This window comes from Hyaena hyaena, unplaced genomic scaffold, assembly GCF_003009895.1.
Source record: "Hyaena hyaena isolate Hyena2069 unplaced genomic scaffold, ASM300989v1 scaffold_394, whole genome shotgun sequence".
Lineage (NCBI taxonomy): Eukaryota > Metazoa > Chordata > Mammalia > Carnivora > Hyaenidae > Hyaena > Hyaena hyaena.
Window position 1 is genome coordinate 962,631 of NW_024081026.1, and position 17,293 is coordinate 979,923.

At 38.2% G+C, this 17,293-nt stretch overlaps 2 protein-coding genes across 10 annotated transcripts in view; one reads left to right on the forward strand and one right to left on the reverse strand.

The window, feature by feature from the left end:
- CCDC122 (coiled-coil domain containing 122) overlaps nucleotides 1-5,283 on the reverse strand; it is a 73,340-nt gene extending 68,057 nt beyond the window's left edge. For 5 of the 8 annotated variants that reach the window (XR_005531642.1, XR_005531641.1, XM_039251532.1 and 2 more), the window contains exon 1: nucleotides 4,260-4,361. The gene's annotated coding sequence lies outside the window, so the exon portion shown is untranslated. Of the gene's footprint in view, nucleotides 1-4,199; nucleotides 4,362-4,758; nucleotides 4,832-5,222 lie in introns of those variants that run through there. The other 3 variants (XM_039251536.1, XM_039251533.1, XM_039251535.1) reach the window with 3 other exon arrangements.
- Nucleotides 4,794-17,090, forward strand: LACC1 (laccase domain containing 1). Of its 2 annotated transcripts, none has more exons than XM_039251531.1 (7): nucleotides 4,794-4,879; nucleotides 6,005-6,620; nucleotides 7,257-7,435; nucleotides 8,123-8,288; nucleotides 11,262-11,487; nucleotides 12,865-13,025; nucleotides 14,007-17,090. In XM_039251531.1, the coding sequence occupies exons 2-6, from the start codon at nucleotides 6,062-6,064 to the stop codon at nucleotides 13,022-13,024; spliced, it is 1,290 nt and encodes a 429-aa protein (XP_039107462.1). In that variant the 5' UTR covers nucleotides 4,794-4,879; nucleotides 6,005-6,061; the 3' UTR covers nucleotide 13,025; nucleotides 14,007-17,090. The 2 variants fall into 2 exon arrangements, with proteins under 2 accessions (XP_039107462.1, XP_039107461.1); XM_039251530.1 differs by lacking the exon at nucleotides 4,794-4,879 and adding an exon at nucleotides 4,910-5,256.
- The last annotated feature ends 203 nt before the right edge of the window (nucleotides 17,091-17,293 follow it).

Sequence of the window (17,293 nt, forward strand, 5' to 3'; positions counted from 1 at the left end):
TTGTAGGAAACCAGACCACTATCTCTAATTACAATTCCAGAAGTCAAACAAAAACTTCTGTAACAACTGGCCCCAAATGACCAGTGTTTGCTGAATAACTGGCAGCTTTCCTAACTTTTGTCCCCACTTCCATCTTGGGATCAATCAGAGAAAGCCAAATATGCACACTAAACCAATCACATAGGATGCCTTGCTTCTAGTTAGCTCACTTACAGCTTCCTTATGCCAAATGCCTCTAATCAGGGTATACCTGAAGATTTCCTTTTTTTTCCACCATAAAGCTTTCCTACTTTGCCAACACACAAGTGATGCTGCTGACTTCCTTGCCATAGCAAACTCTGCATAAATAATCTTTGCTTGTTCTCATATGGTTGGTCATTATTTCCACACAAGCATTCTGACAGCAGAAAGGTAGAGGGAGATTTGAGATTCAGACACACATTAAGAAGACCACAGAAGGCTTGAGACACACAGCCCCAAGCCAAGGAACAAAACACCTGGAGCTACCAAAAGCCGGAAGAGGCAAGGAAAATGAGACACGTTGAAGGAAACATGGTCGTGAGAACACCTAGATTTGGGACTTCTGCTTCCTTAACTATGAGAGAATATATTTTTGTTGCTTTTAGCTATCCAGTTTGCGGTAATTTGTTATGGCAACCTTAGGAAACTAATACACGGTCTTAAGGAAATTTGCAATATTATATTTACTTTTCTTGAAGGACCCATGAATTAATGTAAATGGCTTAAAAACAACTGTTTACAGTTTTTCAGAATTTCATTTGTTCTTGCAAGAAGACTAAAGATTTATATGGTGATAGAAGAACTTTTAGGGATTTCTCAAAAGGTTCCTCTGACAGCAAGGCATTATCTCTGCCCCCAGAATGCTCTAGGTCTCTATGATGGAGACACATAGTAAGATAATTAAAATGTAGAGGTATAGTAGTTGCTCTCTTAGTCTACCTACACTTAAACTCTAACCAATGAACTCATTCTATTTCCTTTGGAAATCATAAACTGCTAATTCCCACACCATGCTAACTGGTTAGGAAACTCCTCTGATTGAATCTGTCTACTTCTCCTATCAGTACAATCTGACAGTGAGTTACTGGTGTTTGTTCCCAAACCTGTTTATGCCAGTTTTACTTGTTATTGTACTTTCATAATTAATAGTACGTAAAGCAATGAAATAGTGTGGAAATAAATTTCATTCTTTCAAATCTAATGTTTAATATTCTATAAAGACCCCCAAACAGTGAGTTGTTTGAATGTATGAGATAACAATAAAGATTATAAAAGAGAAATGTGTACTCAGACAGCTTCAAAAGTGCTTTAAGTTGTTTTCCTCTTAAAGGAATGAAATCTTAGGAAATCTTTGCTGATGGTTTAGAGGTATATTTATGCAAAAAAAATGCAACACAAAACTCTAATCAGCAGACCTTGTGCAAAGAAAAGGCCATGGGCCTTCTCAGTAGATTGGCAAATGGGTATACAGTTGATTTAGGCTAAAACAAAACATTTAAGATATTCATGTTATATTTTTATGATGACTCTCTGGTTAAACTGACTACAAAAACAAAACAAAACATAGCTTTGGGGTCCCTGGATGGCTTAGTCAGTTAAGTGTCTGACTTCACCTCGGGTCATTTAGCTCAGGTCACCATCTCAGGATTGGGGAGTTCGAGCCCTATAATGAAATCCGCTTGGGGCCTGCTTGGTATTATCTGTCTCCCTCTTTTTCTGCCCCTCCCCACTTGCATATGCTCTCTATCTCTCTCTCAAAATAAACTTAAAAAAAAATTTAGAGAAAATTCATATACTAGAAGTTCATCCTTATAAAGTGTACACTTCAGGGGCACCTGGGTGGCTCAGTTAGTTGAGTATCTAACTTCAGCTCAGGTCAGGATCTCACAGTTTTGGGTTCAAGCCCTGTGTCAGGCTCTCTGCTAACAGCTTGGAGCCTGGAGCCTTCTTCGGATTCTGTGTCTCCATCTGACTCTCTGCCCCTCCCCCACTCACTCTGTCTCATTCTAAATATTAAAAATATTTTAAAAATTAAAAAATATGAAGTGTGCACTTCAATGTTTAATTGACTTCTTCATTTTATTACTAGGTTATGGGTCTGGAGTGCATCAATGAGAGGACTTATTCTCTATGAACAAAATGCTAAGGAAGAAGCAATTAATTCTACCTGGTAAGGGGATGGGGATTCAAGGAAAGTTATGATTGAACTTGAAAGATCTTAAATAAGTAGCAGATAAATAAGTGTAAAAACAGATGTTCTAAGTAAAATAATAGCAAATGTAAAGGATAAAATATTGCAGCTCATCCAAGGAACAGCCTTTAGTTTAAGTGGCTTGGGAATAAGGCATTTGTTTTTTCAAACCTAATTATGCATCTGAATCATCTGTAGAGATTAAAACAAAACAAATAGCAGAGGAAAAAAAGCCCAACCTTGACTCCCTCCCGGAGATTCTGATTTAAATGTATATGGAGTGGAGTCCCTAGATTTATTTTCTTCTAGGTTCTACTTGTAGTTCTGAGGTGCAGCCAGGATTGAGATCCACTGGAATGGGGTGAATGGGGATGAGGGAAGAGAGAGGAGATGAGGCTAGACAGTAGTCTAGGAACAACTGGTGAAAGGAAATGGTATGTAAATACAAGATGACAAACCATCTCTTCCCTGGTAGCTTCCCTATTTGAAATATTTTTTTATTCTTTTTAACATTTATTTTTGAGAGACAGAGCAGGAGCGGGGGAGGGGAGGAGAGAGAGGGAGACACAGAATCTGAAGAAGTCTCCAGGCTCTGAGCTGTCCCCACAAGCCCGACTAGGGGGGCTCCAACTCTCCAAACCTCAAACCCAGAAATCATGACCTGAGCCGAAGTCAGATGCTTAACTGAGCCATCCAGGCACGCCCCCCCCCTTTTTTTAAAATGTTTTATTCATTTCTGAGAGAGAGAGAGAGAGAGAACAGGGGAGGGTCATAGAAAGAGGGAGACAAAGAATCCGAAGCGGGCTACAGGCTCTGAGCTGTCAACAGAGCCCAACGCCGGGCTCGAACCCACGAACATGAGATTATGACCTGAGCCAAAGTCAGATGCTCAACAGCCTGAGCCACCAAAGCACCCCACCCCCAAAATCTTTTTAAACTTTTTACTGCCACTACTGTTTCAGGAAAGAAAATGAATTCCCACCACTGTCTATAAAAATGGGGATAAATGTTTTAAACCAGCTTTGTAGCTCAGAGATCTCTATTTTACTTAAGGTAATATTTAACATAAAACTCAGAGAGAGCAGAGAGTGCATCTTCTAATCAAGTGTACCATTTACCACTCAGGGCTCTTAACAAATGTCCAACAAAAATCATGAAAATACAAATTTGGACAAAACATCTGCAAGGGATACTAAACAGCAAGTTCCTGTTCTGGGTTGGTGATCTCATTACCTAGTTAAATAGAATGGAAGCACTTGCCCACCTCCAAATGCTCTTCTAAACTCCTAGATAGCTAAGCCTCTCTCTTTCCGTTAAAATTTCTTCAGCATTTATCATTTAAAAGTCAATGAAGACAAAAGGGCCCTCTCCTTCCATCATAACCGGTTCCATAGGAAGCACCTTCTCCTACTCTTTGAAGACTGGATTGATTTTCCCTTTACCATAGCATCTGCCTTCCATGTAGTAGCTATTCAATATTTTTAAATGCGTGTTACACTCTTCGAGGTTAGATAAGGGATGCTAATTTATTACAATTCTAAGTCACTGACTTCTAATTTTCTACTTAGCGACACATACTTTTAAATGGGCATACAGTCAGTACAAGGAGCTGTACAGAGTTTTGGTCCCGTCCGCAAGTAAGGAGGAATCAGCAAAAAGGCAAAGGACGCTTCAACCAAGTTGCTTCTGGGAACAAACACCACACTGTAAAAAAATAACATCAAGGGGTCGCCTCGGTGGCTCCGTGGGTTGAGCATCTGACTTTGGCTCAGGTCTTGCTCTCCTGGTTGGTGACTTCCAACCCAGATCTTGCCCTCCGCTGTCAGCCCATAGCCCGCCTTGGATCCTGTCCCCTCTCATTCTCTCTCTCTCTCTCTCTCTCTGCTCTTCCCCTGCTGTCACATTCTCTCTCAAAAACAAATAAACATTTAAAAAAACAGCAAGAACAACAAACAAAATCCGCCCCCCTCCCCACGAGGCCTATTACTTGAACCATAGGAGGTTCCCAGGGTTGGGCTCTGGGGATTAAACCAAAAATCGGGCTCACACAGCTCTTCCGGGAGCGCGGGGGCGGGAGGCGGGTGCCGATTTGGGGAAGCCCTCGTCGGGAGAGGGAATCCATCCGCGCAACGGCGTCGTCGGCGGTTGGTTCCCCAGGACGCTCTCCCCGCCCCCTCCGGGGGCCCGCCCCCTCCCCACCGTCGCGAACCCCTCAAGCGCCAATCGTCTTGCGGCCCCCGTCCCCTCACGGGCCCTCAAGTCGGCCAGCCGCCCCGCTCCTCTCACGGGTCCGGCCTCCCGCCGGCCCACTCCCCGTCACGGCCCGCCGCCCTGGCCCCCGCCCGCGGACCCGTCTGGCTCCGGCCAGAGGGCCCTGGTTCCTGTTCCTCTTGCCTAGACAGTGCGGCGGCGGACGGCCTCGACGGGCCGCGCTGACCCGGAACTACTGAGGTGGCCGCGGCGGCCGGCTCTCGACTCCTCCCGCGCTTTCCCCGCGCCGGGGCTCGGCCCGCCGTGGCCGCTCGGTGCCCAGGCCTCTCCCCCACCTCCCTCGTGCCTCCCTGCCGCTCGCCGGCCTGGCCGGGCTCGGTCCTCTGCAACCGCGGGACCCCGGCCGTCGAGTCCACGCCTGGCGGCCAGGCCGCCCCGCGGGTGGTCGGCGCTGAGGTGGGTGAGGTGGGGCAGGCGGCGCCTCGTGCGGGGCCGCGGGGCGGGGCTTAGGACTCCTCCAGGTGCCCAGCGGGCGGCTTCCGGGCTCCGTCCAGACTCGGTGCCGGGCGCCGCCGAGCTCCCAGCGGACTGCGGGTCTGAGTCTACGTGGAGCGCGGTCAGGCGGCACCGGGAAAAGTGCCTACGGTGCGGGTCCAGGAAGTGCCAGGGGGGCGGAGAGCAGGCGTTGGAGGAGCTCGGGCAGGTGGAGACCGAGCGCGGGACCGGGCGGGGTGTCATTTCCCGAGGCAGAGGGGACGGTGGCCGTCACCTTCCTAGCCTCTCTCAATGTTTTTCAAACCTGACAAGATGAACTTCAGCGGGAGCCCAGTACGGTACGTAGTGGAGGTTGAGAGCGGCGGCAGGAAAGAAAGGTCCGGGGCCCAGGGCGGGGGTCTCCGAAGGCGGCCCCTGAAGAGAAAGCGAAGGCCGGGGATGGGCGTGCCGGGGCTGGAGGGGTGCTCGGGGCCAGGGCTGCGCACTGAGTAAGGAAGAGGGTTGGCGGCACATCTGATCCAAATCGCTGTAGCCTTTGTGCCCATTGCCATACTTGGAGTGCTGTGTAAATCCTGTGATCCACTCAGCTTTTATCCCCTTAAAAGCGTGAATTTTAGGTGCAGCTCCATTTAACCTATTGAACTTAAGGTCCCAATGTGTCATATGAAGGGGTGTGACCTAATATGCCAGTCACGTCAAGATTAATGATGTGTATAACATAAATTGACACCCTGTAATTAAAAAACCAAGACTTGGTCTAAGTCAACAAGTAATTCCCTACTTAAAACTTGCTGTGTGCAAAAACATCACACACACACACACGCACACACACACACACAAACCGAGGTACCATTGTTCTGCTGGAACGGTGTACAAATACTTTCACAAAATGAATTAAGAGAGGATTCTGCTCTCATGGTTCAAGTAGGACGGATAGTGGACTAATTTTAATGGGAGGAGTCCATATTTACTATTTTGTTTTTAGATCCATGAAACTTTTTTTTTTTTAATGTAGGTACAAATTTCTGTTGTAACTATAAGAAGGTTGATATAATTTTGCATTCTTGGGCTAATTTTTCTTTATAGGTGATTTCTTAGGAGGCACAGAAGGCTTCTTTGAAGGGCTGTGTACCCTGTTGAAGCATGGCAGAAGCAGTGTTGATTGATTTCTTTGGTTTGAAATCGAACTCACAGAGAAACAGCCACCAGGTATTACTGAAGACATTGAATGCTGTCCGATACCACCATGCTGCCAAGGCCAAGTTTCTTTGCATAATGTGTTGTAATAGCATCACCTGTGAAAGGGATGCGACACATAACTTTGAATTGGAAGCAAGCAATGGATTATCAGCTCTCTTGAGAGAATTTGAAACTGTTAGCAATCCTAGTATGGCTGCCTCCTTGTATACTATTAAACAAAAAATTGATGAAAAAAATTTGAGTAGCATTAAGGTAATTGTACCCATGCACCGGAAGACATTACTGAAAGCTTTTATTGATCAACTCTTCACCAACGTTTACAATTTTGAGTTTGAAGATTTACAGGTGACTTTGAGGGGAGGTCTTTTGAAACAGTCCACTGAAATAAACACAATTACAGATCAAGAACAAGAAGCAATCCAGAACGAAATAAAAACATTTTTGAGAAGCCTGCCAACACTGAAAGGAGAATTAACCATTATCACATCTCCTTTAATCTCAGGTATATTAAGCACTGTGTTGTTTTTACGGTATACATGAAAAAAGTCTTTCTTTAAAGATTGGTCACCTTTTTTTCCTTTTCTCTTTTGTAGACTGTAGGGTTTATAAGCTCGTTGGCATCAGCTGCAACATGGGAGTATCAGGGATGGCTTTGTAGTGTCAGCATGTCAAGGGATAGTCCCTTCAGAGCCACTCTCCATAAATAAATTTGCTTTGTGCAAATTCACCTTTAAGACAAATCCCCCAGCCTTCTTTTAAAATGAGATTTATGGCCCTAAGCATCTCCTGTTTAGAAATTCTGAAATCTTAACTCATTGGTATCTAGACAGAAGAATGAAATTTAAGAGTCCAGCTTCCTTCTTGGTTAAATGATATTTACTGTGAGCTATATGCTATTAGGAATACCAAAGACAAATGGGACACAAGATACCCTTTGACGAGCAATAATCCCATGGGGAAGGTAGAGCAAACACAAATCGTGTATAACAAGAATACATGGAGTGCTGTAGAAATTGGAAGCCAGAAAAACAAATGCAGCTTGAGGTGATCAGGGAAAGTCTTCCTAGGAGACTGGGTTTGTAACGCTCTATAATCTTTGTATAGCATATTTTTAATCTTCACTATTTCTATTCAACAGATATTTTCTTGCATGGATTTACTACAAGAACAGGTGGAATATCTTACATACCAACTCTTAGCTCATTCAACCTCTTCAGTAGTTCCAAACGGAGAGATCCCAAGGTGGTTGTTGAAGAAAATCTGCGTAGGTTGGGGAATGCTGCAGGATTTAATGTGGAGAAATTTTACCAAATAAAGGTAAAGTTTTGTTTCATGTTTTAGAAGATACAAAGTATATTCTTGACTCTGCTAATGACTACATGGACTTTAATCAAGCTGTTTAACTTTTGCATTTGGTGTTTTACTGAAAAATTTAGGATAATGCTTACGTTGTTTTTCTTAGTTCTATATGCTGTAGCTTAAATATCAATTCTGTGATAGATTTCAACTGAAGCTACTTCATGTCTAAGAGTACCTTTAATTCTCAGGGTATAGTATCACTGCCCTTTTTGATTCAGAAGGAAGATTCCAGAATGATGAGAGAGAGAGGCCATTATTTTCTAAATCAGTATTAGGAGGAACTAAGGTCACAATTGATGCCTTGTTTTTTACAGAATTCTAGCTTTATTTGAATCAGGAAAAGTAAAAATATCATTGATTTGGTAATTAACTTCTTTCCATGAATAACACTCTATGGAAAGTGCTGTAAGCAGAGATTTACCTGTGCCTAGTGTTTTCCTTTAACTAAAATATGCAGAGATTATAATTCCAAAACTTAAATGATAAGTAATTTGGTATTTACCACATATAGGAGTGATGTATTTAATGCTTGCTAGTAATATTAAACTGCTTGTAGAATTTCATACAAAAAGAGTTTTTTCAGAAAAGCTTATGGTGTGAGAAACCTACTTTGAAAATATTTTTATCACACATCTTTGGTATTAGACTGATCATGCCAATGACGTCTGGATTATGGGAAGGAAGGAGCCTGAATCTTATGATGGAATTACCACAAATCAGAGGGGAGTCACAATAGCAGCCCTTGGTGCTGACTGTATACCAATAGTTTTTGCTGATCCTGTCAAAAAAGCATGTGGGGTTGCTCACTCTGGTAAGTATCCTTAATGAAGCATTTAAGATTTTACCAATTTTGTAGTATAGGCAAAGTTATAATTTCTTTCTGGTGAGCATGACAAGACAGTTAATTACTTTACATGGTATTAAATGTAAAGGGGTAGAGCCACATACTCTTATTATAGAAACAGGTAAAGACAGTACATAAATCAAATTATATGAATCAGAGTAGAATTCCCAAAGGAAACAGTAACCAGGCTGATTTCTGAAGAATTTGTAGGACCTGACTAGTGCCAGTATTTCTCAGCAGGGGTGCTATTAACATTTTGGGCAAGATGATCTTATATTGCAGTTGGCTTGGCTTTCAAAATTCTTAATGCCAGCAGCACCCCCAGTTCTTTTAAGAACAGCAGCAACAAAAAGAAAGCCCTCATGCTTTTCAGAACATTCCAAAGGGAGTGGTACTTCCTCTAGTTGAGAACTCTTGAAGTCCAAGCAATGGGGAATAGGAAGGTGAAGCATGTTGCAGAAAAGTATTCATGAAGATGAAGGTACAGCAGCATGTATAAAAGGTATGGAGGTAAGAAAAAGCAAGATATGTTTGGAAAAGGTCATTTAGTTTAATATGTTATAGTCTAGTGCCTTTATTATCTAAAGATAAGAACAGAGGATTTTTAGATGCTATGTTAAGATTATGGAATTTTGTTTTCTGAAGGTATTTTAAAATGCTGTTTAGATTATCCTATGGTTATGACTCCATGTGAAATAAGGGATGATCTTTCAGATTTCCTTCTGCTTGTAAATCTAGGACTACTTTGCTTTTTAGACAAAAGATAAATAAGAAAGTGGCATATTTTTCTTTTGATCTAGCTAGAGGTATAAGATTGGATGTCTAGAAGTCAGATTTTGATTTGACATTATCAAAATGTTATTTAACATTGGAGTCTTAGTTCCTGAATATAAAAAAGAGACTCTTATTTGTTACTTCTTAGGTTTTTAAACATTATTTTTAAATACCAAATATTAAAACTGTCAAAATGAAACCCTTTTGAATCAAGTTAGAGGTCTGACACTTTCTGATTTCAAAACTTATTATAAAGCCACAGTAATCAAAACAGTATGGTACTGGCATAAGACAGAAATATAGACCAATGAGACAGAACAGAGATCCCAGAAATAAACCCTTGCATATATGGTCAAAAGATTTTTTTTTAATGTTTTTTATTTATTTCTGAGAGACAGACAGCATGAGTAGGGGAGAGTCAGAGAGAGGTAGACACAGAGTCTGAAACAGGCTCCAGGCTCTGAGCCTGCCATCAGCACAGAGCCCAACACGGGGCTTGAACCCATGAACTGTGAGATCATGACCTCGCTCAACTGACTGAGCCACCCAGGTGCCCCTATATGGCCAAAAGATTTTTAACAAGGTACCTAGACTATACAATGGGGAAAGGATAGTGTCTTCAACAAATAGCGCCGAGAAAACTGGATATTCACACACAAAAGAATGATATTAGACCCTTCTCTCACATCATATATAAAAATTAACTCAAAATGGGTTAAAGACCTACATGTAAGAGCTGAATCTATAAAATTCATCAAAGAAAACAGTGTAAATCCCTGTGAACTTGGATGAGGCAATGGTTTCATAGATGCGATACCAAAAGCACAAGAAACAGAAGTAAAAATAGGTAAATTGGATTTTATCAAAATTACAAACAACATCAAAGGACACTGTCAACACAATTAAAAGGCAACCCATGAAATGGGAGAAAATATTTGCAATTCATTTATCCAATAAGGGGTTAATGTCCAGAATATATAAAGAACTCCTACAATTCAACAACCACAAAAAATAAATAACCCAGAAAAATAGGCAAAGAAGTTGACTAGATATTTCTCCAAACGTGATAAGCAAATGGTCAAGAAACATGTGAATATATTAATTAAATATATTAATTAGGGAAATGCAAATCAAAACTATAGTGAGATATCATCTCACACCCCTTAGGATAGCTAATATTAAAAACAAACAAACAAAAATAACAAATGTTGGTAAGGATGTGGAGAAACTGGAACCCTGATGGTGGGAATGTAAAATGGTGCAGCTGCTATAGCAAATAATGTGGTTCCTCAAAAATTTTAAAATAGAATTACCCTGTGATCCAGCAATTCTACTTCTGGGTATATCCAAAAGAATTGAAAGCAGGATCTTGACAAGATACTTTTACACCCATACTCATGGCAGAATTATCCACAATGGCAGAGAGGTGGAAAGCAATCTAAGAGTCCACAGATGGATGACTAGATAAGCAAACTGTGATATATACATACAATGGTATATTTTAGCATTAAAAAGGAAGGAAATCCTGACACCCGAGTGAGGAGTTTGAGGGCATTATGCTAAGTGTAGTAATTCAGTCACAAAGAGATACTTGTAAGATTCCACTTATATGAGGTATCTATAGCAGTCAAATTCACAGAAACAAAAAGAATGGTAGGTACCAGAGATGGGGGAAAGTGGTGAGGGGGTGTTGTTATTTAATGGGTATAGAGTTTCAGTTTTGCAAGATGAAAAAGTTCTAGAGATTGGTTGCACAACAGTGTGAATGTATTTAACATTACTGAAGTATACACCTAAAAAGAGTTAAAATGGTAAATTTTATATTACATATTTTTCCCACAATTTAAAAAAATATCTGAAAAAAGTGAAGGAGAGAGAAGACTAACAAGGTGTATATAATCCCAGTGGAAACTGAAACTGCAGCATATTTGTAAAGAAAGTGGAAGGGACCTCCCATTAAATAACTCTTCCACATCAGGTGCTTTGTGTAATATACCTAATTTAAAAACCAATATTTTAGTTAATTGATTATTTAGCTTAATTTTTTAATTTATTTGCTGTTTCTGAACTTTGAAAACCATACAAACTGCATTTTTAAGGTAGATATAAATTAAGGTAAAATGTTATATTTTAACTTCCTTATCTTTTTTTCTTCCTGTTTGCCAGGTTGGAGAGGTACTTTGTTAGGTGTTGCTATGGCTACAGTGCATGCTCTGATCACAGAATACGGCTGTGGTTTGGAAGACATTATCGTTGTACTGGGCCCTTCAGTAGGACCTTGCTGTTTTACTCTGCCAAGAGAATCAGCAAAGGGGTTTCATAATCTTGATCCTGAATGTGTACGGTTATTTGATTCACCAAATCCCTATGTTGACATTCGTAAAGCCACTAGGTAGGTTTGATTTCATCCCAGAACTGCAAGTTTGATTATTGCTTATTGTTTCTTTTTTCTTTCTTTCTTTTTTTAAAATGTATAGTCTCTGTGGCATGAGTACCTCAGTTTATTTTATTTTATTTTATTTTATTTTTAAATATTTTTTGTTTTTGAGAGAGAAAACAAGAGCATGCACAGACCAGGGGCTGGCCACAGAGAGGAAGACATTGGGTTCTGTGCTGAGAGCAGTGAGCCTGATGTGGGGCTCAAACTCATGAACCATGAGATCATGACCTGAGCCCAAGTCAGATGCTCAACTGACTGAACCACCCAGCTACCCCTGTTTCTAAAATGAAAAGTACTTTAGACAACAATTAGTAACTACAAGAAAAATTCAGGCGGCAGATATTTAAGTAGCTGACGTACACATATACATAAAAACTTATTTTAAGTATGAAATCTATTGTCATTTAAGTTTCAATAGTGAAATTTTCCTGTCTGGTGCCTCTTACTGACTTAAAAGTGAAAGAGGATATATTTACCATGTAGTTTTGAGAGATCTATTTAAATTTCATATAGAAAAGTTGCCATATACTTCATAGGCATTCCTCAACTAAAATCTAAATATAATAAACTATCAGAAAGCTGATGGTTCAAAACTGTTTTTATTCTCTAACTAGAGGAATATATTTCATAGAAAAAATGTTAAGTAATATAATCACATAATCACTTTCAAGCTTTTTATGGTCCCTTATAATTTTGAATTATGAAGTTTTGCTATTAATAGCCATTATGATTCCTATAAAGGAAAATTGATTTGAATTGTGTTTCTATTCCAGCCAACAAAACCTTGCCCAGATTCTGCCTCATTTAACACATAAGTAGAAAGGATTGAAATTGATGTGACTTCTTAATGTGACTTGTGGAATTAGTCTCACTAATTTATAGTCACATTTCATATCACAAGTGTTTATGGAGAAACAAATTCTCTGTGAAAACTCTGGTTAAGCGGAGGACAGGAGAAGGGAGGGTCAAATGCCTAAAAAGCATGTTCTGAATCAAATTAATCTTGTCTGCAAATACTATAGTAACTTTAGAAGTTTTTTTCTGAATAAGTACTTGATTTTGATTATAAAATTCCCAGGTCATGTCTGCAGAACAATATGGAAGGTTTTACACTTTATATATGAATTTAAGTGATTAATGGTGATAAAATCTACCAATTCCTGTACTTGTTCATATTCTGTATCTGAGAATCAACTTGCATTGTTTCAAGCAGATCTTTCCTAGAATTCTTTTATACCAATATCCAATACATACACACACACACATTTTACTGCTTTGTCTATTGGTAAAATAAACTCTTGCTATCTTTTGAAAAATCTTTATCCCAAGGATTCTTCTAGAACGAGGAGGAATTCTACCACAGAATATTCAGGACCTGAACCAAGATCTCAACATCTGTACATCCTGCCATCCTGACAAGTTTTTCTCCCATGTCCGAGATGGCCTTAATTTTGGTACACAGATTGGCTTCATATCAATTAGAGAATGAGGTACAGTAGGTGTTCTCTCTTCCTTACCTTCTCTCCTTCCTCTTTCTACCTTTCCCTCCCCTCATTTTTAAGAATTAATCATATTTAACTTTACTCCTTTATTCTTGTAGGAAGAATTAAGTTTCTACTTTTTATTGAAGCAATAGAGGTAGAAAAGTTAATTTTTTATGATATGCTGTAATGTAAAGAATAGCCACTCCTTTTCCTAATTAATGAAGAATAATCAGTCCAGCATAAAAGTATAAAATGAAATCATTTATTCTTTAAAAAAAAATCCTGTACGAATATCATATATCTTCTACTTCATATCAGTATATTTCCTATCATAACATCCTCATACTTTTTTTTTTATTCTTTTGATTTGAGAAGAAATCTTTACATAAAGATTCTAAATTCTAGAATAATAAAAAATCCTCTCATACACAAGCTGGCTTGGTTTTCAGCTAGATTTCTAACTGATTATCTATAGCAGGAGTTTACCAGTTTTCTTTAAAGGATAAATAATAAATATTTTAGGCTTTGTAGTATGTGCAGTCTCTGACTCTACCCACCTTTGCCATTGTACAACAAAAGCAGACAGGAAAAACACAGAAACAAATGAGTATTACTATATTTCAGTAAAACTCTATTTATAAAAAAAGGTGAGGGGCCAGACAGGTTTAGCCCACGGGCTATAATTTTCTGATACCTGATCTGTATTCAAAGAGCAAGACTGAGTGTAATTTTATTAAATTAGTATTTATTTCAGATAATTTTCTTAGAGGTATACAGAAATATTTCATGACAGTGATTTAGTGCTAACCCTTTAGCATATATCTAATTTTCCTTAAGTTTACTTTTAACTGAGTTAATATTTTTAATCTTCACAATGGCTTTAACTCTGTAATATACAAAAGACTTTAATGGACTTTATGATTTTCAGCTTTATATTGTAATAGCACTAGTAAGGGTCTCTTATTTGTTTTCAATGTATTTTTACAGATACTTGACTGGATTTTTACACAACTGTTTCCTGCCTCCTTCTAAACCCTTCGGCAAAAGAGAAATTTAGCTGTTTGATTTACTTAAAGCTGAAAGGATTATAATGGATAATTCATCTTTAGGTATATTTTCATTAATATCCAAAAACCAAATGATTTTTATTTGATTCTAACAAAATCTAGATAAGGATTATTCTTAAAGTTTGTTCTATTTTCTATGTTACATAAATCTGGAATAGGTCTGCTCAGTTCAGTATTTATTGGATACCCTCTATTTGTCAAGCATTGGTAAAGCATAGGTGAATCAAAATAAGTAGTAACTTTTCCCCTTAAGTCTAATGCAGTGGAGGAGATAGACACCTATAATACTTAAATTTAATTTTGTTAGTAATGGAAGAGTACAGAAGAAGAAAGGATTAATTCTATCTGGAAGGCAGGATAGTGAAAGTGCTATAGAGAATATGATATATCACATGGGCCCAAAAGATGTACAGGCTTTTGACAAATGAAGAACAACCATAACAGATAGAGGGAACACCATGAACTAGGGCATGAAATTGAGTGTGTAACATGTTATAGAGAGAGAAATGTGTAGGCAGAAGTTACTGGAAAAACAGTTTGGAAAGAGATTAATTAGGGTCTCACATGCCATGTCAGAGAGTTTAGAGTTGATTTTTCAGGTAAAAAGTAGGCATAAAAAGTAGGGGAGTGTTTTTATTTCCTTGGCATCTATAACAGGATGGATTTAAATTGCAAGAGATCAAGGCAGAGGGAATTAGTTAACAGGCAAAATATTTTTACAAAAATAAAAAATGAAGCCTAAATAAATACCATGGAAACTAAGATGGAAAAGAATAGATGGAGAAAGTTTTCAGACATGGAATCAGAGATCCTCTTAATAGATGAAGACAGGTGAAGAAGAGTGGAGAAGTCATTGATGACTCCAAGATTTCTGCTTGGTTAACTATCGAGAGTGGCAACAAGAGGAAGAAAGAAGTTTGGGAAAAGGGAGAAGGATGATGAGTTTGACACACAGACTAAAGTATATACAGATGGAAATATTTGGTCAATGACGAGAATACAGCCGTGGCACCTTGGTGGGAGCTGGGAGAAAGAGCTTTAGAAGTTGGCTATGCAAAAATGAGGCCTGAGTCCATTGGAGTAGACTGAATCATCTAGGCAGAACTACAAGATAAGAAAAAAAAGGGGGTTTGAGGGTGAAACCTCTTACAATACCTGCATTTGAAGAATAAGAAGCTGAACCAATAATAATAATAAAAAAGATTAATCATTAGAAATCAGGAAAAAACACCCAGAGTATTCCTAGTTTGAAGAAAGAAGCAAGCGTGGATGTGAGAGGTACTCAGAATTTTCAGAGAGAAAACATACAAGAAATGTTCAGAGATGGAATAAAATGAGGACTAAGAAGAAACCAGTGGATTAACCATTCTGAGGCTGTTCTATAGGCAGTTGTGGGAGAGTTGGATTTCAGGGCACTGACGAAGAGGATGCATAGGTGTCCACTCTTCTTTGATAGTATTTACTAGAGAAGATAAAGAACTGGGGGGCTATATCTCAAAGGAAGAGGTATTTTTTTTTCTTTTGATCAGGAGTTTTAAGTATATTTGTAGGCTGAAGAGAGGAGTCAAGCTATTTTCACTTGGGAAAAGTGGTATATATGGCATGTATTTTTAATGTTTGTAGTTACACTGCATCTTAAAAATTTTTATCCTATTCATATGTTTCTTTATGAACAGGTAGTAGAATAATGGAAAATTATATTTGTCGGGTATTTACAAGGGACTTAACATATATTACCTCATTTTATCTTTACAGCTATTCTGAAATACATGGGCCAATTGTTATTTTTATTCAGATGAGGTAACTAAGTCTCACTGAGGTAGAGTTTAAAATCATACAATTTGTGATAAAGTAGGATTTGAACCCACATCTTGTGACTTCAAATCTCATTTCAGATTTTACAGTTAATCAAAGCTATCTAAGTCGAATTTTTATTTTCAACTTTTTATTAATATCATCCTTTCATACATTCAGTCAAAATTTTGTTGAGATACTAGGATAGGTTAAAAAAATGTAGCCTTTAGGAGGTTTAATATATAGTGAAAGATGGCAGTCAATAAACCAGCAACTGTAGTACTGTGATATGTGTTGTAAAGTTGTCACAGCCTGATACCTTGTTCAGTTGATTTCTTCTATGCAACTCATAGGTCAGTGTAAAATTTAAATACCTCATTTCTTCCAGTTCAGGGAAGGCATTAAACACAAAGTATAGGACAACAATTTAAAACTCAGGCAAAATACTTTTGTTTAATGATAACAATAAAGAATAATTTCACACATTAAGAAAAGTTGATAATTTTCCAGTTCTTTACTATGCATTATTTTGTTTGAAGTTTACAAATTTACAAGAGTATTAGGTGGCCATATTCACATTATGTACCAAAATATTCTAAAATAAAATAAAATTATATTTGACTATGATTTTAATTTATCTGTTCCAAAGTATTTTAATGAAAAGTCTCCATGCTGTTTTACTGAGTGAAAAAGTATTGGTTCAGTAACTTAGAGACAAAAATAACTAGGTTGTTAAATAATCATGTCTTATTGTTTCTGTAAGATCTTTGTCACTCTGAAGCATTTATATATAGGCTTATGGTACTTTGACGGTACAACCACAATGATGATTTTTATTTTTAATAAGTAGTTTTCAAGCTAAGCTCTGCTACTAACTGTGGGTAGGCAATACTGGTTGTCATTTTATTAAGAAAAGGAATTAAGTTTGTAAATTAGATGAGAACTCATGACATGATTCTTTGGAGGTACTAAGTATCAAACTAAACTTTGTCTAACTTTGTAATTTTAAATTGTGAATAATAGTATAGTTACCAAGTAACTTTGCTATATTCCATTGCTTTATAAAACAAATGAAAAGTGATGTTTCCACTAGGAGGTAGTATTTCTACAAGTAGCTTTGCTCTGTTTCTTGGTATAAAGTTGAATCAGTCTTACTCTCTGTGTTTAATTGTATCAGGGGGGAAAAAAAAGGAGGTGAATTTAAAGTTAATGAATGTATTGCTGTTACTTTATATGCACCATCTTGTAGTTCAAGTATATAAAAGCATTTATGTACACCCACCTCACCCACCTCACCCAGCTGGATCTATCTCATTTCTACAGAATCTCCAGTAATTTCTTTTCTATAATTACAGTAGAATTTTGGGGGAGAAATGCAAAGAAGCTTATTCTATGACACATGACAAAAACATA

What these genes read in the sequence shown, in the direction of transcription:
- LACC1 (XM_039251531.1), top strand. Translation starts at nt 6,062, where the DNA reads ATGGCAGAAGCAGTGTTGATTGATTTCTTTGGTTTGAAATCGAACTCA. An exon ending in CACATCTCCTTTAATCTCAG is followed by an intron (nt 6,621 to 7,256) that starts GTATATTAAGCA and finishes TCTATTCAACAG; the next exon opens with ATATTTTCTTGCATGGATTT. An exon ending in ATGTGGGGTTGCTCACTCTG is followed by an intron (nt 8,289 to 11,261) that starts GTAAGTATCCTT and finishes CCTGTTTGCCAG; the next exon opens with GTTGGAGAGGTACTTTGTTA.